Source organism: Oncorhynchus keta, chromosome 34 (assembly GCF_023373465.1).
Source record: "Oncorhynchus keta strain PuntledgeMale-10-30-2019 chromosome 34, Oket_V2, whole genome shotgun sequence".
Classification (NCBI taxonomy): Eukaryota; Metazoa; Chordata; class Actinopteri; order Salmoniformes; family Salmonidae; genus Oncorhynchus; species Oncorhynchus keta.
The window spans coordinates 11,305,150-11,323,932 of record NC_068454.1 but is presented as its reverse complement, the minus strand read 5'-3'; the positions used below and the strand labels follow the sequence as shown (position 1 = coordinate 11,323,932).

The 18,783-nt window shown below is 43.5% G+C and overlaps 1 protein-coding gene across 1 annotated transcript in view; it reads right to left on the bottom strand.

The window, feature by feature from the left end:
• The window catches only part of LOC118366589 (amine oxidase [flavin-containing]), an 81,455-nt gene that overhangs the window by 32,613 nt on the left and 30,059 nt on the right, over positions 1 to 18,783 (bottom strand). The window contains exons 2-3 of the mRNA XM_052493080.1: positions 4,565 to 4,659; positions 4,260 to 4,397 (exon numbers count right to left, since the gene is read on the bottom strand). Coding sequence (XP_052349040.1) covers positions 4,260 to 4,397; positions 4,565 to 4,659 — 233 coding nt within the window. The remainder of the gene's footprint in view (positions 1 to 4,259; positions 4,398 to 4,564; positions 4,660 to 18,783) is intronic.

Sequence of the window (18,783 nt, the reverse complement as noted above, 5' to 3'; positions counted from 1 at the left end):
CATCACATATGAGAAATTAGATGAAAGATGTTGTAATCGCTAGCTAACAGATGTTAGCTGTGCGTTTGGACAATGCATAGGCTAATGACAGTGGGCAGCTGGCATTGACCTAGCATTAGCGGCTATGGTATATTTAGCGCTCTCTCTGTCACTGTGATGGGATAAATGAAGTGACAGGATTTTACGAAAAAACAGGTTGTCTGCCAGAAAAGCATTAAGAACAAATTAGATTGAGAGCCAGAGAGAAGGAGAGCGCAAGAGAAGGAGGGAGAGAGGGAAAGAGAAGAAGTTTCAAATGTTTTATTACATTATGCACAAGTAGAGTGAAATGACTTTCTTGCAAACTCAAACCCCAACAATGCAATAATCAATAACAATGTAATATATTATATATTATATAAAAAACTAAACTTTTAACCTAACAACACACCTAAGAATAGGAAATACGAAATAAAGGAAGTAAGCATACTATATACACAGGAAATATATATATTATTTTGTTCCAATACCATATTTACATGTGGAGGTACACTATATATACAAAAGTATGTGGACACCTTCAAATTAGTGGACTCTGCTATTTCAGCCACACCTGTTGCTGACAGGTGTATAAACTCAAGCACACAGCCATGCAATCTCCATAGACAAACATTGGCAGTAAAATGGCCTTACTGAACAGCTCAGTGACTTTCAAACGTGACAACGTCATAGGATGCCAGTTTTCCAACAAGTCAGTTCGTCCCGGTCAACTGTAAGTGCTTTTATTGTGAAGTGAAAACGTCTAGGACTAACGGCTCAGCCGCGAAGTGGTAAACCTTACAAGCTCACAGAACTGGACTGCCAAGTGCTCTAAGATAAAACTAGGGTTAGGATTGAACAGGGAGATAAAGCTAGGGTTAAGGTTGAACAGGGAGATAAAGCTAGGGTTGGGGTTGAACAGGGAGATAAAACTAGGGTTAGGATTGAACAGGGAGATAAAGCTAGGGTTAAGGTTGAACAGGGAGATAAAGCTAGGGTTAGGGTTGAACAGGGAGATAAAGCTAGGGTTAAGGTTGAACAGGGAGATAAAGCTAGGGTTAAGGTTGAACAGGGAGATAAAGCTAGGGTTAAGGTTGAACAGGGAGATAAAGCTAGGGTTGAGGTTGAACAGGGAGATAAAGCTAGGGTTAGGATTGAACAGGGAGATAAAGCTAGGGTTAGGATTGAACAGGGATGTAGAGATAAAGCAAGGGTTAAGGTTGAACAGGGGATAAAGCTAGGGTTAAGGTTGAACAAGGAGATAAAGCTAGGGTTAAGGTTAAACAGGGATGTAGAGATAAAGCTAGGGTTAGGGTTGAGATCTGAGTCTACTGAAGCTAGGCATACTGTTATTTAACAGCAGTAGACATGTCATAGCCTGGTCCCAGATCTATGTAGCCTGGGACCAGGCCACTGTCCCTAAACACACTGTTCTCTGGTTCAATTGCCATAATAAATACACAAATATTATATAGTACAAGACTAATGAAATACATTTCCTTATAACAAAAGGAAGGAGATGAGGAAAGAAGCAAACTATTGAGATGTAGGGGTGGTTCTGGGCATGCCTAGTAGAGCAGGGTTGAATGATGTCATGTGCCAGAGGGCTCTTTCACGAGAAAACCCACGGAACCCTGTGACATCATCCACATGACCACTCTACTGCATTCTACTTTACTGCTGTGTGTGTGTGTAGTGGAAGGGGGGTCGGTCGCACTAGTGTGTGTGTACATAGGCTACGTGCGCATGTCTGGTCATGTGTGTGTGATTGATAGTGAATGACTCCAAAGTCCATGTTTTTATGGTTTCAGTGTTTGCTAACATCCTCCCTCAACATGCCCCATCACACAGGAAGGGTATTGAGATCAGCCCCATACAGTAGAAACCAGTTCAGAGAGCCCACTGATTTACAGTGGAGGGAGTAGGTTAACCTGGGTGTAAGGCTGAAGCCATAGGGACCAATCTAATATGGAGGTAGACAATACTGCGTGTTAAGAATAATGCTGCTACTAGTGTAATAATATATTGGAGAGAGAGGATAGAGAGGGAGGGGGACAGTTGGATGGGGGAGAGAAATAAAGAAAGGAGAGAGAGGGGGGATAAAGAAAGAGAAAGGGGGGTGGCTGCAGGGCTTTCTTTTTTCTCTCTCGGTTCTCTCTTTCCTCCCTCTCTCCGGGCCACTCTGGGGAGGAGAAACCACATTAGAAAACTCCTTCAGGCAGAGATTAGCATCTCCAGTTGCTAACGCTCACTGCTAATGCTCACTGCTAATGCTCCAGAGAGGCTGGGCACACAGGCGGATTGTCACTAGATGGCCATGCTGGAAATGACCATATTGTCATCAGAACTTATGAGCAACTATGTGGAGTAGAGGTTAGGGTTGTGGTTGAGGCTAAGGTGTAAGGGGGAAAAGGGATACCTAGTCTAGGGTTCTGATACTAGTGATCTGGTACTAGTGCTCCTAGGGCTGTGACAGTCGGTCGATCTCACGGTAATTGACTGTTATTTAACAATTAACCCATCTCCTGGCTTCCACATATAGCATACAAGTCATTTTAAAAAGTCTAATAAATCCATGTAATATAGCTTACACCTTCATAATAAATCCATCATTTGTGTTTTAGACAAGTCTAAAGATGCATAAAATGAAGAAAATTGTCAATTTCAGAAGAGAAGAATATCATCCTCTGTATTAAGCGGTTAGCAAATGCTTAATTTTAAGAGTTAATTTTTAGAGTTAATTAATGTAACTGTAGTTGTTCTACAAACGTTGGGCTATATGTTTAGATTTTTAATACATTGTAAGGCTGCATGATGCGACTCTAATGATGATTTGTTAAAAGTCACTTAAAAGGCATGAGCTCTGCTTAGTTTTTTGTGCAGGCTGTTTACACTCAAATAGTCTCTCATTCACAATTTGACAAGCACGTGATAATGCCTTGAATTTCACGGCAGCATCCCCTTTGTGGCCGTAATGCACCCTAAAACATACATGCCTTTTGCGGCCCGGAGTGCTGCGATGTGCCCTTCTCCCTGAGTGTGCTGTGCAATTGGAAGTCCTCTCACTCACATGGCTCTCCGTCACGTGATCAGGTCTTTCTTAAAGGCTTCAAGTGAAGACAGACACATTGGGGACGCAACTGAATGCGTTCTAATGCAACTCCGAGGTGCATATTGAAGATATTGGCAGAACTGTCCACATTTACTTCTTGTCAGCCAACAAAAAGAGTCGACCTAATGAACAGCAAAAGCAATAGCCCATGTCAATCTACTATCCCCCATAGTACAAAAGTCCACCTATTCTGTGTGAGAAATATTCAAAAGAGTCTGGGACAGTTGTGGGATGCGATAGATCCCAAATTAATACAACCCCTAGCATAAAACAAAATGTTTTATGCAATGTGGCTGATGCAACAGATCAGAACGTTTAGCTTAAAATGTTGATAACCTATTAGGCTATTTCTTCACATTATAAGCACAGCAATGTCCACATGGTAATAGGCTGAAAGCTTGAATCTTCCATTAGCAGAAAAAAACATTATCAAGTGACCGCAAATGCAATTATGCATATAATGCTTTTATTATAAAGGTGCATTTTTATATTCTGCAGCACCTCGCAAGCTGTGCTGCAGTACGCCGCAACTTTTAAAGGAAGAAGCACTTCCCCAGGCAGGTAGCAAGTTTGGTACGCTACTAATGACCAGCAGCAGCATCAGATCTTGGAGAAATCGAATTACCGTGACTAAACAGTCATTTAGAATTTGACTGCCTTCATGACTCGTAACTGCTGGTGTGGCAGTAAAATGGTCACCGTAATTGCCCTCGGTGCTGTCTGTATATAGCTTAATTCATTTTTTACTCTGCATTGTTGGGAAGGGCTCGTTAGCAAGCATTTCATGTTAATGTCTACACCCGTTGTTTTCGGTGCATGTGACAAATAACATTTGATTTAGTATTCTGTTCTTTCAAAACATAGTCATGACTGAAAGAGACGTGCATTTCCTGTGCATTAGAGTGTGAGATGGCCAGAGCAGGAAGTTATCTGTTATCTAATGGAAGTGGTCAATACTGGCCGACACAAAGCCCTGCGGCCACAGTGTTTCAGAGAATCCAATGGATCTATGATGGATCTGTCTGTTCAGGCCTCCCTGGATAACAATTGCCACTGTTTTTGAGGGACAGATGTGGCTAATACTGGTCCTACACTGGTTTTCAGCAAACAGGCACACGCGCGCACACACCTTTACATAATGCACCAGTCTCTCCTCCTCGTTGACTTTGTAGGTTTTGACTCCACACTCTTTAGCCAATCGGAGGATACGATTCTGAGTAGGCCCGACGTAGGCCCCGCCCAGGTCAACATACTTCGTCTGCTCATTCTGGGGAAGGGGGGGGGGAGAGAGAGTGCACAATCCTAATCCCATAGATCAATTGTGTTTGAATCTATAACCAAATCAGTTGCTTAAAAATGTTTTTGCTATGAACATGTAAAGCTGATTCTTATAGGGATTACACATTGACTGGCCTTTGGTCTGACAGGTCTTACCTTTACGGTGAAGGTCCGTCCACCAACCCGGTCTCTAGCTTCCAGAACCACAGGACTCAGCCCTTTCTCCTTCAACAGCTTAGCTGCACTCAGCCCTGGGAAAGAGACAGACGGCCAGAGAGAGCAAGAAACAGACAGAGAGAGAGGAGGAGAGGTAAGTGTAAACATGATGCTGATTATATGAAACATTTTGTATATAAACTATCCAACGATCCCCTCTGATAGAGCGAGAGAGAGACAAGATGCTGAATATATGCTAAAAATATTTTGTATATAAACTATCCCCACTTTTCACATCTGTTTACCTTCCCCCTCTCATCCTTCCCCCTCATCATTCCACCCTCTCATCCCTCCCCCCTCTCATCCTTCACCCTCTCATCATTCCCCCCTCTCATCCTTCCCCCTCTCATCCATTCCCCCCTCTCATCCCTCCCCCCTCTCATCCCTTCCCCCTCTCATCCCTTCCCCCTCTCATCCCTTCCCCCTCTCATCCCTTCCCCCTCTCATCCCTTCCCCCTCTCATCCCTTCCCCCTCTCATCCCTTCCCCCTCTCATCCCTTCCCCTCTCATCCCTTCCCCCTCTCATCCCTTCCCCTCTATCAACCTTCTCCCCTCTCATCCCTTCCCCCTCTCATCCCTTCCCCCTCTCATCCCTTCTCCCCCTATCAACCTTCTCCCCTATCAACCTCCCTGTGCTTTGTTCTGTTGTGTAGATCAGGAGAGGAGAAACATGTAATATGGCAGGTTGTGATACATGGTCCTTCTGTAGCTCAGTTGGTAGAGCATGGCGCTTGTAACGCCAGGGTAGTGGGTTCGATTCCCGGGACCACCCATACGTAGAATGTATGCACACATGACTGTAAGTCGCTTTGGATAAAAGCGTCTGCTAAATGGCATATCATATCATATATCAGTATGAGTCTGTGAGAAAGCAGAAGGCTAGAGGTACAGCTCCTTGGCCCAGTGGAGGAACACTGATACATTTCAATTTAAAGGCTATATTGGCATAGGATACATTGGTTAACATTGCCAAAGCAAGTGAAATAGATAATAAACAAAAGTGAAATAAACAATACAAAAATTAACAGTAAACATTACACTCCCAGAAGTTCCAAAGGAATAAAGACATTTCAAATGTCAAACCAGGCATAAGACCTCTGTGACACCAATACTCCTTAGCCGACCCACAAGAATGGAATGGTCTACCGTATCAGAAGCTTTGGCCAAGTCAGTAAAAATAGTAGTACAACATTGGTAAGAATCAAGGAGAATGGTGTCATAATTTAGGAACTTTAAATCAAATCAAAATTAAATCATTATTGGTCACATGTATTTAGCAGATGTTATTGCTGGTGTAGCGAAATACTTGTGTTCCTAGCTACAACAGTGCAGTAGTATTTAACAATTCACAACAATACACACAAATCTAGTAAAAGAATGGAATTAAGAAATATATAAATATTATATTGAGCAATGTCGGAGAGGCATTGAGTAAAATACAGTAGAATACAGTATATACACACACAGATGAGATGAGTAAAGCAGTATATAAACATTATTTAAACAATTATTAAAGTGGCTAGTGTTCCATTATTAAAGTGGCCAGGGATTCCAAAGTCTCGGGCAGCAGACTCTAAGGTGCAGGGTTAGGTAACGGGGTGGAAGCCGGCTAGTGATGGCTATTTAACAGTGATGGCCTTGAGATAGAAGCTGTTTTTCAGTCTCTCAGCCCCAGCTTCGATAAACCTGTACTGACCTCGCCTTCTGGATGATAGTGGGGTGAACAGGCCGTAGCTCGGGTGGTTGATGTCCTTGATGATTTTTGTTGGCCTTCCTGTGACATCGGGTGCTGTAGGTGTCCTGGAGGGCAGGTAGTTTGACCCCGATGATGCGTTGGGCAGACTGCACATTCTCTGGAGAGGCCTGCAGTTGCAGGCGGTGTAGTTGCCGTACTAGGTGGTGATACAGCCCGACAGATGCGCTCAACTGTACAAGTTTGTGAGGGTTTTAGGGGCCAAGCCAAATTTCTTCATTCTCCTGAGGTCGAAGAGGCGCTGTTGCGCCTTCTTCACCACTGTCTGTGTGGGTTGACCATTTCAGATTGTCAGTGACGTGTACTCTGCGGAACTTGAAGCTTTCTACCTTCTCCACTGTGATCCAGTCGATGTGGATAGAGGCGTTTCCTCCTCCGTTTCCTGAAGTCCACGATCAGCTCCTTTGTTTTGTTTTAATTAATTCATTAATTTCACCTTTTATTTAACTAGGTAGGCTAGTTGAGAACAAGTTCTCATTTACAACTGCGACCTGGCCATGATAAAGCAAAGCAGTGCGACACAAACAACACAGAGTTACACATGGAGTAAAACAAACAATCAATAATGCAGTAGAAAAATATTTATTCAGTATGTGCAAATGAGGTAGGATGAGGGAGAAAAGGCAATAAATAGACCATGGTGGCAAAGTAATTACAATATAGCAATTAAACATTTGAATGGTAGGATGTGCAGAACATGAATGTGCAAGTAGAGATACTAGGGTGCAAAGGAGCAAGTTAAATAAATGAATACAGTATGGGGATGAGTTAGTTTGGATGGGCTATTTACAGATGAGCTATGTACAGGTGCAGTGATCGGTGAGCTGCTCTGGCAGTTGGTGCTTAAAGCTAGTGAGGGAGGTATGAGTCTCCAGCTTCAGAGAATTTTGCAGTTCGTTCCAGTCATTGGCAGCAGAGAACTGGAAGGAGAGGCGGCCAAAGGAAGAATTGGCTTTGGGGGTGACCAGTGAGATATACCTGCTGGAGCGCTTGCTACGAGTGAGTGCTGCTATGGTGACCAGTGAGCTGAGATAAGGCGGGGCTTTAGCAGAGACTTGTAGATGACCTGCAGCCAGTGGGTTTGGCGACAAGTGTGAATCGAGAGCCAGCCAAAGCGAGCATACAGGTCGCAATGGTGGGTAGTATATGGGGCTTTGGTGACAAAACGGATGGCACTGTGATAGACTGCATTCAATTAGTTGAGTAGAGTGTTGGAGGCTATTTTGTAAATTACATCACCGAAGTGGAGAATCGGTAGGATGGCCAATTTTATGAGGTTAGGTTGTTCGCGAAATAGGAAGACGATTCTAGATTTAATTTTGGTTTGGAGATGTTTAACGTGATTCTGGCATGAGAGTTTACAGTCTAACCAGACACATAGGTATTTTTAGTTGTCCACATATTCTAAGTCAGAACCGTCCAGAGTAGTGATGCTGGACGGGCGGGCAGGTGTGGGTAGCGATCGGTTGAAGAGCATGCATTTGGTTTTACTTGCATTTAAGAGCAGTTGGAGGCCACGGAAGGAGTTATGGCATTGATGCTCATCTGGAGGTTTGTTAACACAGTGTCCAAAGAAGGGCCAGAGGTATACAGAATGGTGTCGTCTGTGTAGAGGTGGATCAAAGAATCCTCAGCAGAGCGACATCATTGATGTATACAGAGAAGAGGGAGGTCCCAGGAATTGAACCCTCTGGCACCCCCAAAGAGACTGCCAGAGGTCCGGACAACAGTACCTCCGATTTGACATACTGAACTCTATCGGAGAAGTAGTTGGTGAACCAGGCGAGGCAATCATTTGAGAAACCAAGGCTGTTGAGTCTGCCAATAAGAATGTTGTGATTGACAGAGTCGAAAGCCTTGGCCAGGTCGATGAATATGCCTGCACAGTAATGTCTCTTATCGATGGCGGTTATGATATCGTTTAGGACCTTGAGCGTGGCTGAGGTGCACCCATGACCAGCTCTGAAACCAGATTGCATACCGGAGAAGGTACGGTGAGATTCGAAATGGTTGGTAATCTGTTTGTTAACTTGGCTTTCAAAGACCTTAGAAAGGCAGGGTAGAATAGATATAGGTCTGTAGCAGTTTGGGTCTAGAGTGTCTCCCCCTTTGAAGAGTGGGATGTGACCGTGGCAGCTTTCCAATCTATGGGAATCTGAGACAATGAGGTTGAGAGAGGTTGAACAGGCTAGAAATAGGGGTTGCAACACTTTTGGCAGATCATTTTAGAAAGAGAGGGTCCAGATTGTCTAGCCCGGCTGATTTATAGGGGTCCAGATTTTGCAGCTCTTTCAGAACATCAGCTATCTGGATTTGGGGAAAGGAGAAGTGGGGGAGGTTTGGGCAAGTTGCTGTGGGGAGCGCAGGGCTGTTGACCAGGGTCGGGGTAGCCAGGTGGAAAGCATGGCCAGCCGTAGAAAAATGCTTATTGAATTTCTTAATTTATGTGGATTTATCGGTGCTAACAGTGTTTCCAAGATTCAGTGCAGTGGGTAGCTGGGAAGAAGTGCTCTTATTCTCCATGAACTTTACAGTGTCCCAGAACTTTTTTGAGCTTGTGCTACAGGATACAAATTTCTGCTTGAAAAAGCTAGCCTTAGCTTTCCTAACTGCCTGTGTATACTTGTTCCTAACTTCCCTGAAAAGTTGCATATCAAGGGGGCTGTTCAATGCTAATGCAGAATGCCACAGGATGTTTTTGTGCTGATCAAGGGCAGTCAGGTCTGAAGTGAACCAAGGGCTATATCTGTCCCTGGTTCAATTTTTTTTGAATGGGGCATGCTTATTTAAGATGGTGAGGAAGGCACTTTTAAAGAATAACCAGGCATCCTCTACTGACGGGATGAGGTCAATATCCTTCCAGGATACCCAGGCCTGGTCGATTAGAAAGGCCTGTTCGCTGAAGTGTTTTAGAGAGCATTTGACAGTGATGAGGGGTGGTCGTTTGACCGCAGACCCAAAATGGATGCAGGCAATGAGGCAGTGATCGCTGAGATCTTGGTTGAAAACAGCAGAGGTGTATTTGCAGGGCAAGTTGGTAAGGATGATATCTATGAGGGTGCACGTGTTGTACCTGGTGGGTTCATTGATCATTTGTGTGAGATTGAGGGCATCAAGCTTAGATTGTAGGATGGCCGGGGTGGTAAGCATGTCACAGTTTAGGTCACCTAGCAGCACGAGCTCTGAAGATAGATGGGGGGCAATCAATTCACATATGGTGTCCAGGGCAGAGCTGGGGGCAGAGGGTGGTCTATAGCAAGCGTTAACAGTTTCTGGAAAAATGTATTTTTAGAAGTAGAAGTTTGATTTGTTTGGGTACAGACCTGGATAGTAAGACAGAACTGTAGGCTATCTCTGCAGTAGATTGCAACACGGCCCCCTTTGGCAGTTCTATCTTGTCAGGAAAATGTTATAGTTAGGGATGGAAATTTCAGGGTTTTTGGTGGACTTCCTAAGCCAGGACTCAGACACGGCTAGGACATCCGGGTTGGCAGAGGGTGCTAAAGCAGTGAATAAAACAAACTTAGGGAGGAGGCTTCTAATGTTAACATGCATGAGCTTTTACGGTTACATAAGTCAACAAGTGAGAGCACCTGGGGAGTAGGAGTGGAGCTCGGCACTGCAGGGCCTGAGTTAACTGCTACATCACCAGAGGAACAGAGGAGGAGTAGGATGAGGGTACGGCTAAAGGCTAACAGGACTGGTCTTTTAGTGCGTTCAGAGCCGAGAGTAAAAGGAGCAGGTTCCAGGGTGTGAGAGAATAGATTCAAGGCATAATGTACAGACAGAGGTATGGTAGGAGTACATTGGAGGCATTGAGTAATGATGAGAGAGATATTGTCTCTAGAAACATTTAAGCCAGGTGATGTCACCGCTTATGTCGGAGGTGGAACTAAATGGTAGGTTATGGCATATTGAGCAGGGCTAGAAGCTTTACAGTGAAATAAGACAATAATCAATAACCAGGACAGTAATGGACAAGGCATAGGGAGAGGCATGCATAGCCGGGTGATCAATGGGGGTCCAGTGAGTGGTTGGGCTGGCTGGAGACATGGCAATTCAGACAGCTAGCAGGCCGGGGCTACAAGCTAGCAGACTGGGGCTAGCAAGCTAGCAGAAGGGCCTTAGAGGGACGTCTCAACGGAGTAAAGTCTGTTTTAGCCTCTGCGTTGGTGACGTCAATAGACCAGTCATGATTAGTTCCGAGTAACAGAGGGGTCCAAGTCCAATTGGCAAAATAGGTATAGTGGCCCAAGAAATTGCCCAATGGATCTATACAGCTAACAGTCCAATATGCTCTAGACAGCTAGCAGCTAGTGGGATGCGGCTTGCGGATGGGCATTCAGGGGTGGTCACGATGTAGAGGCCAGTTGAGTACCCCCTCGAGTAGAATAAGTCGTAGTCGAGTCGTGAATGATCGCCGGGGTTCCGTGCCCCGTACCGGCAGTAGAAGGGGCCCGGTTATTGACGTTGAGTGAGTTTAATTTCCTGACACCACACTCCCAGGGCCCTCACCTCCTCCCTATAGGCTGTCTCGTTATTGTTGGTAATCAGGCCTACTACTGTTGTGTCATCTGCAAACTAGATTGAGTTGGAGGCGTGCGTGGCCACGCAGTCATCGGTGAACAGGGAGTACAGGAGGGGGCTGAGCATGCACCCTTGCTGGGCCCCTGTGTTGAGGATCAGTAAAGTGGAGGTGTTGTTTCCTACCTTTAACCCTTCAGGAATTCCAGGACGGGGAGGTAAGCACATTAAAGTGGGACTAAGGTGTCAGGTAAGCTAGAGGTGATGTGATATGATCCTTAACAAGCCTCTCAAAGCACTTTATGATGACAGAAGTGAGTGCTACGGGGTGATAGTCATTTAGTTTAGTTACCTTTGCTTTCTTGTGTACAGGAACAATGGTGGACGTAAACCCATTCGCCCGCATTGAGGATAACACAGTGGCGATAGGTCCCTTCTCTCTCTCTATCTCTATCTATAAGCCCCTATACTGTATATGCCACCCTTGTATATGCCACCTCTGTACTCAGTGACCAACCTGCTCACCTCAATATCATGTGAGTATAGAAAGCAGAATAGGAAAGAGCAAAAGACTTCCACACCCTCAACACACACACACATCTGAGGAATTGTAGTTCCCTACATGGGCAATAGGGTGTAATTTAAGAGACAACATTCTTTCTCCACAGATAAGATGAGTCTGGTTTTCCTCTGCTGCTCAACAGTCAGACTACTCCCAATCATAATCTGGCGGTCTTGTTTCCGGCTTTTCAATATTGTTGTGGACAGATGAGTTGATACTAGGGTCTCCAGCATGGGTGTCCACTGTCCCTCCAGCAGGCTCACTTAGCCAATGGCTGCCTGTTGCATTGACTTCAGACCAGTTTGTCGTTGCAGTGTGAGTGCATTATATTCTTTCACAGTTACCATAGTGACCCTAAGGCCATCTCTTTCTATAGCGTGATTCAATAAGACATCACATTTCACACGTGTAATTACAGTTGAAGCTAGGCAAGGTCACAATGGCACACGTACATGCGCACGCACGCACACACACTCACACACACACACACACACTGGATTCTCTGTCCTTTGTCAGTCAAGCGGTCATTCAGACAGAAGACGCACAGGCAGCAATGTCCCAGAGAGAAAGAGATAGAAAGTGCGCAAGAGACAGAGGGACAAAATGAGAGAGAGAGAGATGGACTTGATAAAGAAATACATACTGTATTCCTCTTCACAGTCCATGTTGCAATCTCTCAACAGGTGCTCACATCTGTCTAAATGTTTTTATGGCCCCCATCCCTCTCCATCTCTCCAGAGCACGCTTAAGTCTGGAAAGCTACCAGGGTATAAGTAAGTAAGTATACTTTTAACAAGCTTCTACACCCCCCCCCCCCACACACATACACACACCACTCTGGGGGAGTACTATTTATTTGAAGTAAATTTATACTATTAGATGTTCTCTATCCAAAGGTCAGACAAGCTCAATTGATACTATTAGGTGTTCTCTATCCAAAGGTCAGACAAGCTCAATTGATACTATTAGGTGTTCTCTATCCAAAGGTCAGACAAGCTCAATTGATACTATTAGGTGTTCTCTATCCAAAGGTCAGACAAGCTCAATTGATGCTATTAGGTGTTCTCTATCCAAAGGTCAGACAAGCTCAATTGATGCTATTAGGTGTTCTCTATCCAAAGGTCAGACAAGCTCAATTGTTCAAAACAAAAACAAGCTCTGACCGTTTCACTTTGTTGTTTATGCCAACAGCACTCTGGAAAAATAAGAACTTCACTCTGAGTATTGCTTTGATAAACAACATTTTGAGGGGGGTGTGATGGTGAATCCTTCCTAACATCAAAGGATTTCTTTGTTGCTCAGTTCCATTTGGAGAGAGGTCATTTGTATGAATTGGACAAACAACAATGATTGTGTGGTAAAAGACATGAAATGAGCCTGATGCCATATGCTCTCACACACACAAACACAGACAGAGAGAGACAGAGAAAGAATCGTTTGCAGCTCTGTTGAAGCCTGGGTCTGTACTTTGTCAATGGTAGGTTACGGGGGGACTCTTTGGGGAGATTGATCTACTGCTCATCTCTTGGCCACAGTATAGTAGACTATATGATCACAGACATGAACCCTTTCTCTCTCAGCTCATTCACTGTCAAGTGACTAACACCTCTGTCTGATCACAGCCAAATTACGTTGTTCCTCAAAAGAACAGACATAGAAACAACCACACGTTCACAGCCCAGTAAGCTGTATAACATCAGACATTCACAGCCCAGTAAGCTGTATAACATCAGACATTCACAGCCCAGTAAGCTGTACAACATCAGACATTCACAGCCCAGTAAGCTGTACAACATCAGACATTCACAGCCCAGTAAGCTGTACAACATCAGACATTCACAGCCCAGTAAGCTGTACAACATCAGACATTCACAGCCCAGTAAGCTGTACAACATCAGACATTCACAGCCCAGTAAGCTGTACAACATCAGACATTCACAGCCCAGTAAGCTGTACAACATCAGACATTCACAGCCCAGTAAGCTGTACAACATCAGACATTCACAGCCCAGTAAGCTGTACAACATCAGACATTCACAGCCCAGTAAGCTGTACAACATCAGACATTCACAGCCCAGTAAGCTGTACAACATCAGACATTCACAGCCCAGTAAGCTGTACAACATCAGACATTCACAGCCCAGTAAGCTGTACAACATCAGACATTCACAGCCCAGTAAGCTGTACAACATCAGACATTCACAGCCCAGTGAGCTGTACAACATCAGACATTCACAGCCCAGTAAGCTGTACAACATCAGACATTCACAGCCCAGTAAGCTGTACAACATCAGACATTCACAGCCCAGTTAGCTGTACAACATCAGACATTCACAGCCCAGTTAGCTGTACAACATCAGACATTCACAGCCCAGTAAGCTGTACAACATCAGACATTCACAGCCCAGTTAGCTGTACAACATCAGACATTCACAGCCCAGTAAGCTGTACAACATCAGACATTCACAGCCCAGTAAGCTGTACAACATCAGACATTCACAGCCCAGTTAGCTGTACAACATCAGACATTCACAGCCCAGTAAGCTGTACAACATCAGACATTCACAGCCCAGTAAGCTGTATAACATCAGACATTCACAGCCCAGTAAGCTGTACAACATCAGACATTCACAGCCCAGTAAGCTGTACAACATCAGACATTCACAGCCCAGTAAGCTGTACAACATCAGACATTCACAGCCCAGTAAGCTGTACAACATCAGACATTCACAGCCCAGTAAGCTGTACAACATCAGACATTCACAGCCCAGTAAGCTGTACAACATCAGACATTCACAGCCCAGTAAGCTGTACAACATCAGACATTCACAGCCCAGTAAGCTGTACAACATCAGACATTCACAGCCCAGTAAGCTGTACAACATCAGACATTCACAGCCCAGTAAGCTGTACAACATCAGACATTCACAGCCCAGTAAGCTGTACAACATCAGACATTCACAGCCCAGTAAGCTGTACAACATCAGACATTCACAGCCCAGTAAGCTGTACAACATCAGACATTCACAGCCCAGTAAGCTGTACAACATCAGACATTCACAGCCCAGTAAGCTGTACAACATCAGACATTCACAGCCCAGTAAGCTGTACAACATCAGACATTCACAGCCCAGTAAGCTGTACAACATCAGACATTCACAGCCCAGTTAGCTGTACAACATCAGACATTCACAGCCCAGTAAGCTGTACAACATCAGACATTCACAGCCCAGTTAGCTGTACAACATCAGACATTCACAGCCCAGTAAGCTGTACAACATCAGACATTCACAGCCCAGTAAGCTGTACAACATCAGACATTCACAGCCCAGTTAGCTGTACAACATCAGACATTCACAGCCCAGTAAGCTGTACAACATCAGACATTCACAGCCCAGTAAGCTGTACAACATCAGACATTCACAGCCCAGTAAGCTGTACAACATCAGACATTCACAGCCCAGTAAGCTGTACAACATCAGACATTCACAGCCCAGTAAGCTGTACAACATCAGAAATTCATACAGATGGGCCCAAAACAGCACAGAAGAATACCAGAAAGCAACCTGTAACCAAAATATCCAAACACTAAGATAACTCTCTGGAGACCACTTTCACTCACAGTAAAGAAGGCATCAATCTAGCGGTACAAACATCAACTATATATTCAGGCAAATGGCAAAAGAAGCACAATTGAAATTGATTAAAAAAAATAATAATAATATCACAATGACAAATGGTTTGATGCAGATTGTAAAATTATAAGGAAAAAACGTAGAACACTATCCAACAAAAGCACAGAGAATTACGCCTTCATAACTGTGAGACTTTAAAACTCTATAAACGTACCACTCAGAACCAAAAAAGCACAGTACAACAGCAAGCAGCTGACACTAATTGAGGAGTCCATAAACACAAACAACGTCTGGCAAAATTGGAAGAAAAAATAATCGAAACAAGAGGAATTAGCGATACAAAATGGTGACATATGGACAACCCATTTTAAAACACTCTGTTTAACACCGTTCAAAACGTCACAAACGCAGAACAACGTCAAATACATGAGAAGTTGAATGGATTAGAAAAGGCTATAAAGGACAATCAAAATCCATTGGACCAGGAGCTCAATAAGAAACTAAACTATTACTGACCAGGAGCTCAATAAGAAACTAAACTATTACTGACCAGGAGCTCTATAAGAAACTAAACTATTACTGACCAGGAGCTCTATAAGAAACTAAACTATTACTGACCAGGAGCTCTATAAGAAACTAAACTATTACTGACCAGGAGCTCTATAAGAAACTAAACTATTACTGACCAGGAGCTCTATAAGAAACTAAACTATTACTGACCAGGAGCTCTATAAGAAACTAAACTATTACTGACCAGGAGCTCTATAAGAAACTAAACTATTACTGACCAGGAGCTCTATAAGAAACTAAACTATTACTGACCAGGAGCTCAATAAGAAACTAAACTATTACTGACCAGGAGCTCAATAAGAAACTAAACTATTACTGACCAGGAGCTCTATAAGAAACTAAACTATTACTGACCAGGAGCTCTATAAGAAACTAAACTATTACTGACCAGGAGCTCTATAAGAAACTAAACTATTACTGACCAGGAGCTCTATAAGAAACTAAACTATTACTGACCAGGAGCTCTATAAGAAACTAAACTATTACTGACCAGGAGCTCTATAAGAAACTAAACTATTACTGACCAGGAGCTCTATAAGAAACTAAACTATTACTGACCAGGAGCTCTATAAGAAACTAAACTATTACTGACCAGGAGCTCAATAAGAAACTAAACTATTACTGACCAGGAGCTCTATAAGAAACTAAACTATTACTGACCAGGAGCTCTATAAGAAACTAAACTATTACTGACCAGGAGCTCTATAAGAAACTAAACTATTACTGACCAGGAGCTCTATAAGAAACTAAACTATTACTGACCAGGAGCTCTATAAGAAACTAAACTATTACTGACCAGGAGCTCTATGAGAAACTAAACTATTACTGACCAGGAGCTCTATAAGAAACTAAACTATTACTGACCAGGAGCTCTATAAGAAACTAAACTATTACTGACCAGGAGCTCTATAAGAAACTAAACTATTACTGACCAGGAGCTCTATAAGAAACTAAACTATTACTGACCAGGAGCTCTATAAGAAACTAAACTATTACTGACCAGGAGCTCTATAAGAAACTAAACTATTACTGACCAGGAGCTCTATAAGAAACTAAACTATTACTGACCAGGAGCTCAATAAGAAACTAAACTATTACTGACCAGGAGCTCTATAAGAAACTAAACTATTACTGACCAGGAGCTCAATAAGAAACTAAACTATTACTGACCAGGAGCTCAATAAGAAACTAAACTATTACTGACCAGGAGCTCAATAAGAAACTTCAGGCCCTCAAATGTAAAACAAGCATGCGAACCTGATGGCATCCTAAATGAGATGCTCAAACTCACTAGTGCAACATTTCAATTGGCTATATTAAAACTGTTTAATTTGATCCTGAGTGTAGGTTATTTCCCTGACATCAAGGACTCATAACCCCAATCTTTAAGAACGGAGACAAATTTGACCCTAACAATTACAGAGGCATTGGTGTGAACAGTAACCGGGGGAAGGTTTTCTGTAGTATTATAAATGTATGAGATCTAAACTTCCTTAATAAGCACAATGCCAAATTGGATTAATACCAAAACATCGTACAACTGATTATATTTACACCCTACACAACCTGAGAGATAAATATGTACACCAAAATAATACCAAATACTTATCGACTTCCAAAAAGCATTTGATTCGACTTGGCATACAGGACTGTTCTACAAAGTTATTAAAAGTGTTGTAGGGGGTAAAACATGACATAATTAAATCAATGTATACTGGCAATACGTGCAGCAATAAAATTGGCAAGAAAATAACAGAATTCTTTAACCAGGGGCGGAGCCTTCGTCAGGGTTGCAATCTGAAGCCCTGCACTCTTCAAAATGTACATCAATGAATTGGCCACTATTCTAGAAAAATCCTCATTCCCTTGTGTTAGTCTCCACAATTCAGTGGAGTAGGCATTCAGTTAAATGCCTACTCTTCGCAGATGACCTATGCCTGCTGTCACCCACAGCACCTAGCCTACAGCAGAGCCTGGACCTGCTAGAGCAGTACTGCCCTGGCAGTAAACCCCAAAAATACTAAAATAATGATTTTCCAGAGAAGATCCAGATCTCAGGGAATTAGACCAAATGTCACGGCTCTCGTCGTAATGAGGATCGGACCAAAGCGCAGCGGGGTAAGCGTTCATGATTTTATTTGATCACAAAACACTCGAACAAAATAAAGAGGGAATACCGAAACAGTTCTGTCAGGTGCATAAACTATACAGACAATAGAAAATAACTACCCACATAACACATGTGGTGAAAAAGGCTGCATCAGTATGTTTTCCAATCAGAGACAATGATAGACAGCTGTCCCTGATTGAGAACCATACCAAGCCAAAACATAGAAATAAAGAAGCTAGAATGCCCACCCTAGTCACGTGACAACAACGTTTTCAATTGGTACAAAATATATAGAGTACTGCACACACTACAACTACTTAGGTTTAAAAATAAGCTCAACTGGACACCTTAATGGGGCAGTGAATGAACTGAGAGGGAAATTACGCAGGGAATTCTACGCCATTAAAAAGCTAATTGAAATTGAAATACCAATTAAAATGTGGCTAAAACTAATTGAATATGTCATTGAACCAATTGCACTTTATGGCAGCGAGGTGTGGGGTCCACTTTATGGCAGCGAGGTGTGGGGTCCACTTTATGACAGCGAGGTGTGAGGTCCACTTTATGGCAGCGAGGTGTGGGGTCCACTTTATGGCAGCGAGGTGTGGGGTCCACTTTATGGCAGCGAGGTGTGGGGTCCACTTTATGGCAGCGAGGTGTGGGGTCCACTTTATGGCAGCGAGGTGTGGGGTCCACTTTATGACAGCGAGGTGTGGGGTCCACTTTATGGCAGTGAGGTGTGGGGTCCACTTTATGGCAGTGAGGTGTGGGGTCCACTTTATGGCAGTGAAGTGTGGGGTCCACTTTATGGCAGCGAGGTGTGGGGTCCACTTTATGGCAGCGAGGTGTGGGGTCCACTTTATGGCAGTGAGGTGTGGGGTCCACTTTATGGCAGCGAGGTGTGGGGTCCACTTGCAAAACAAGATTTCATCAAATGGGACAAACATCCCATTGAAACCCTGCATGCAGAGTTAATAATAATAATAATAATATATGCCATTTAGC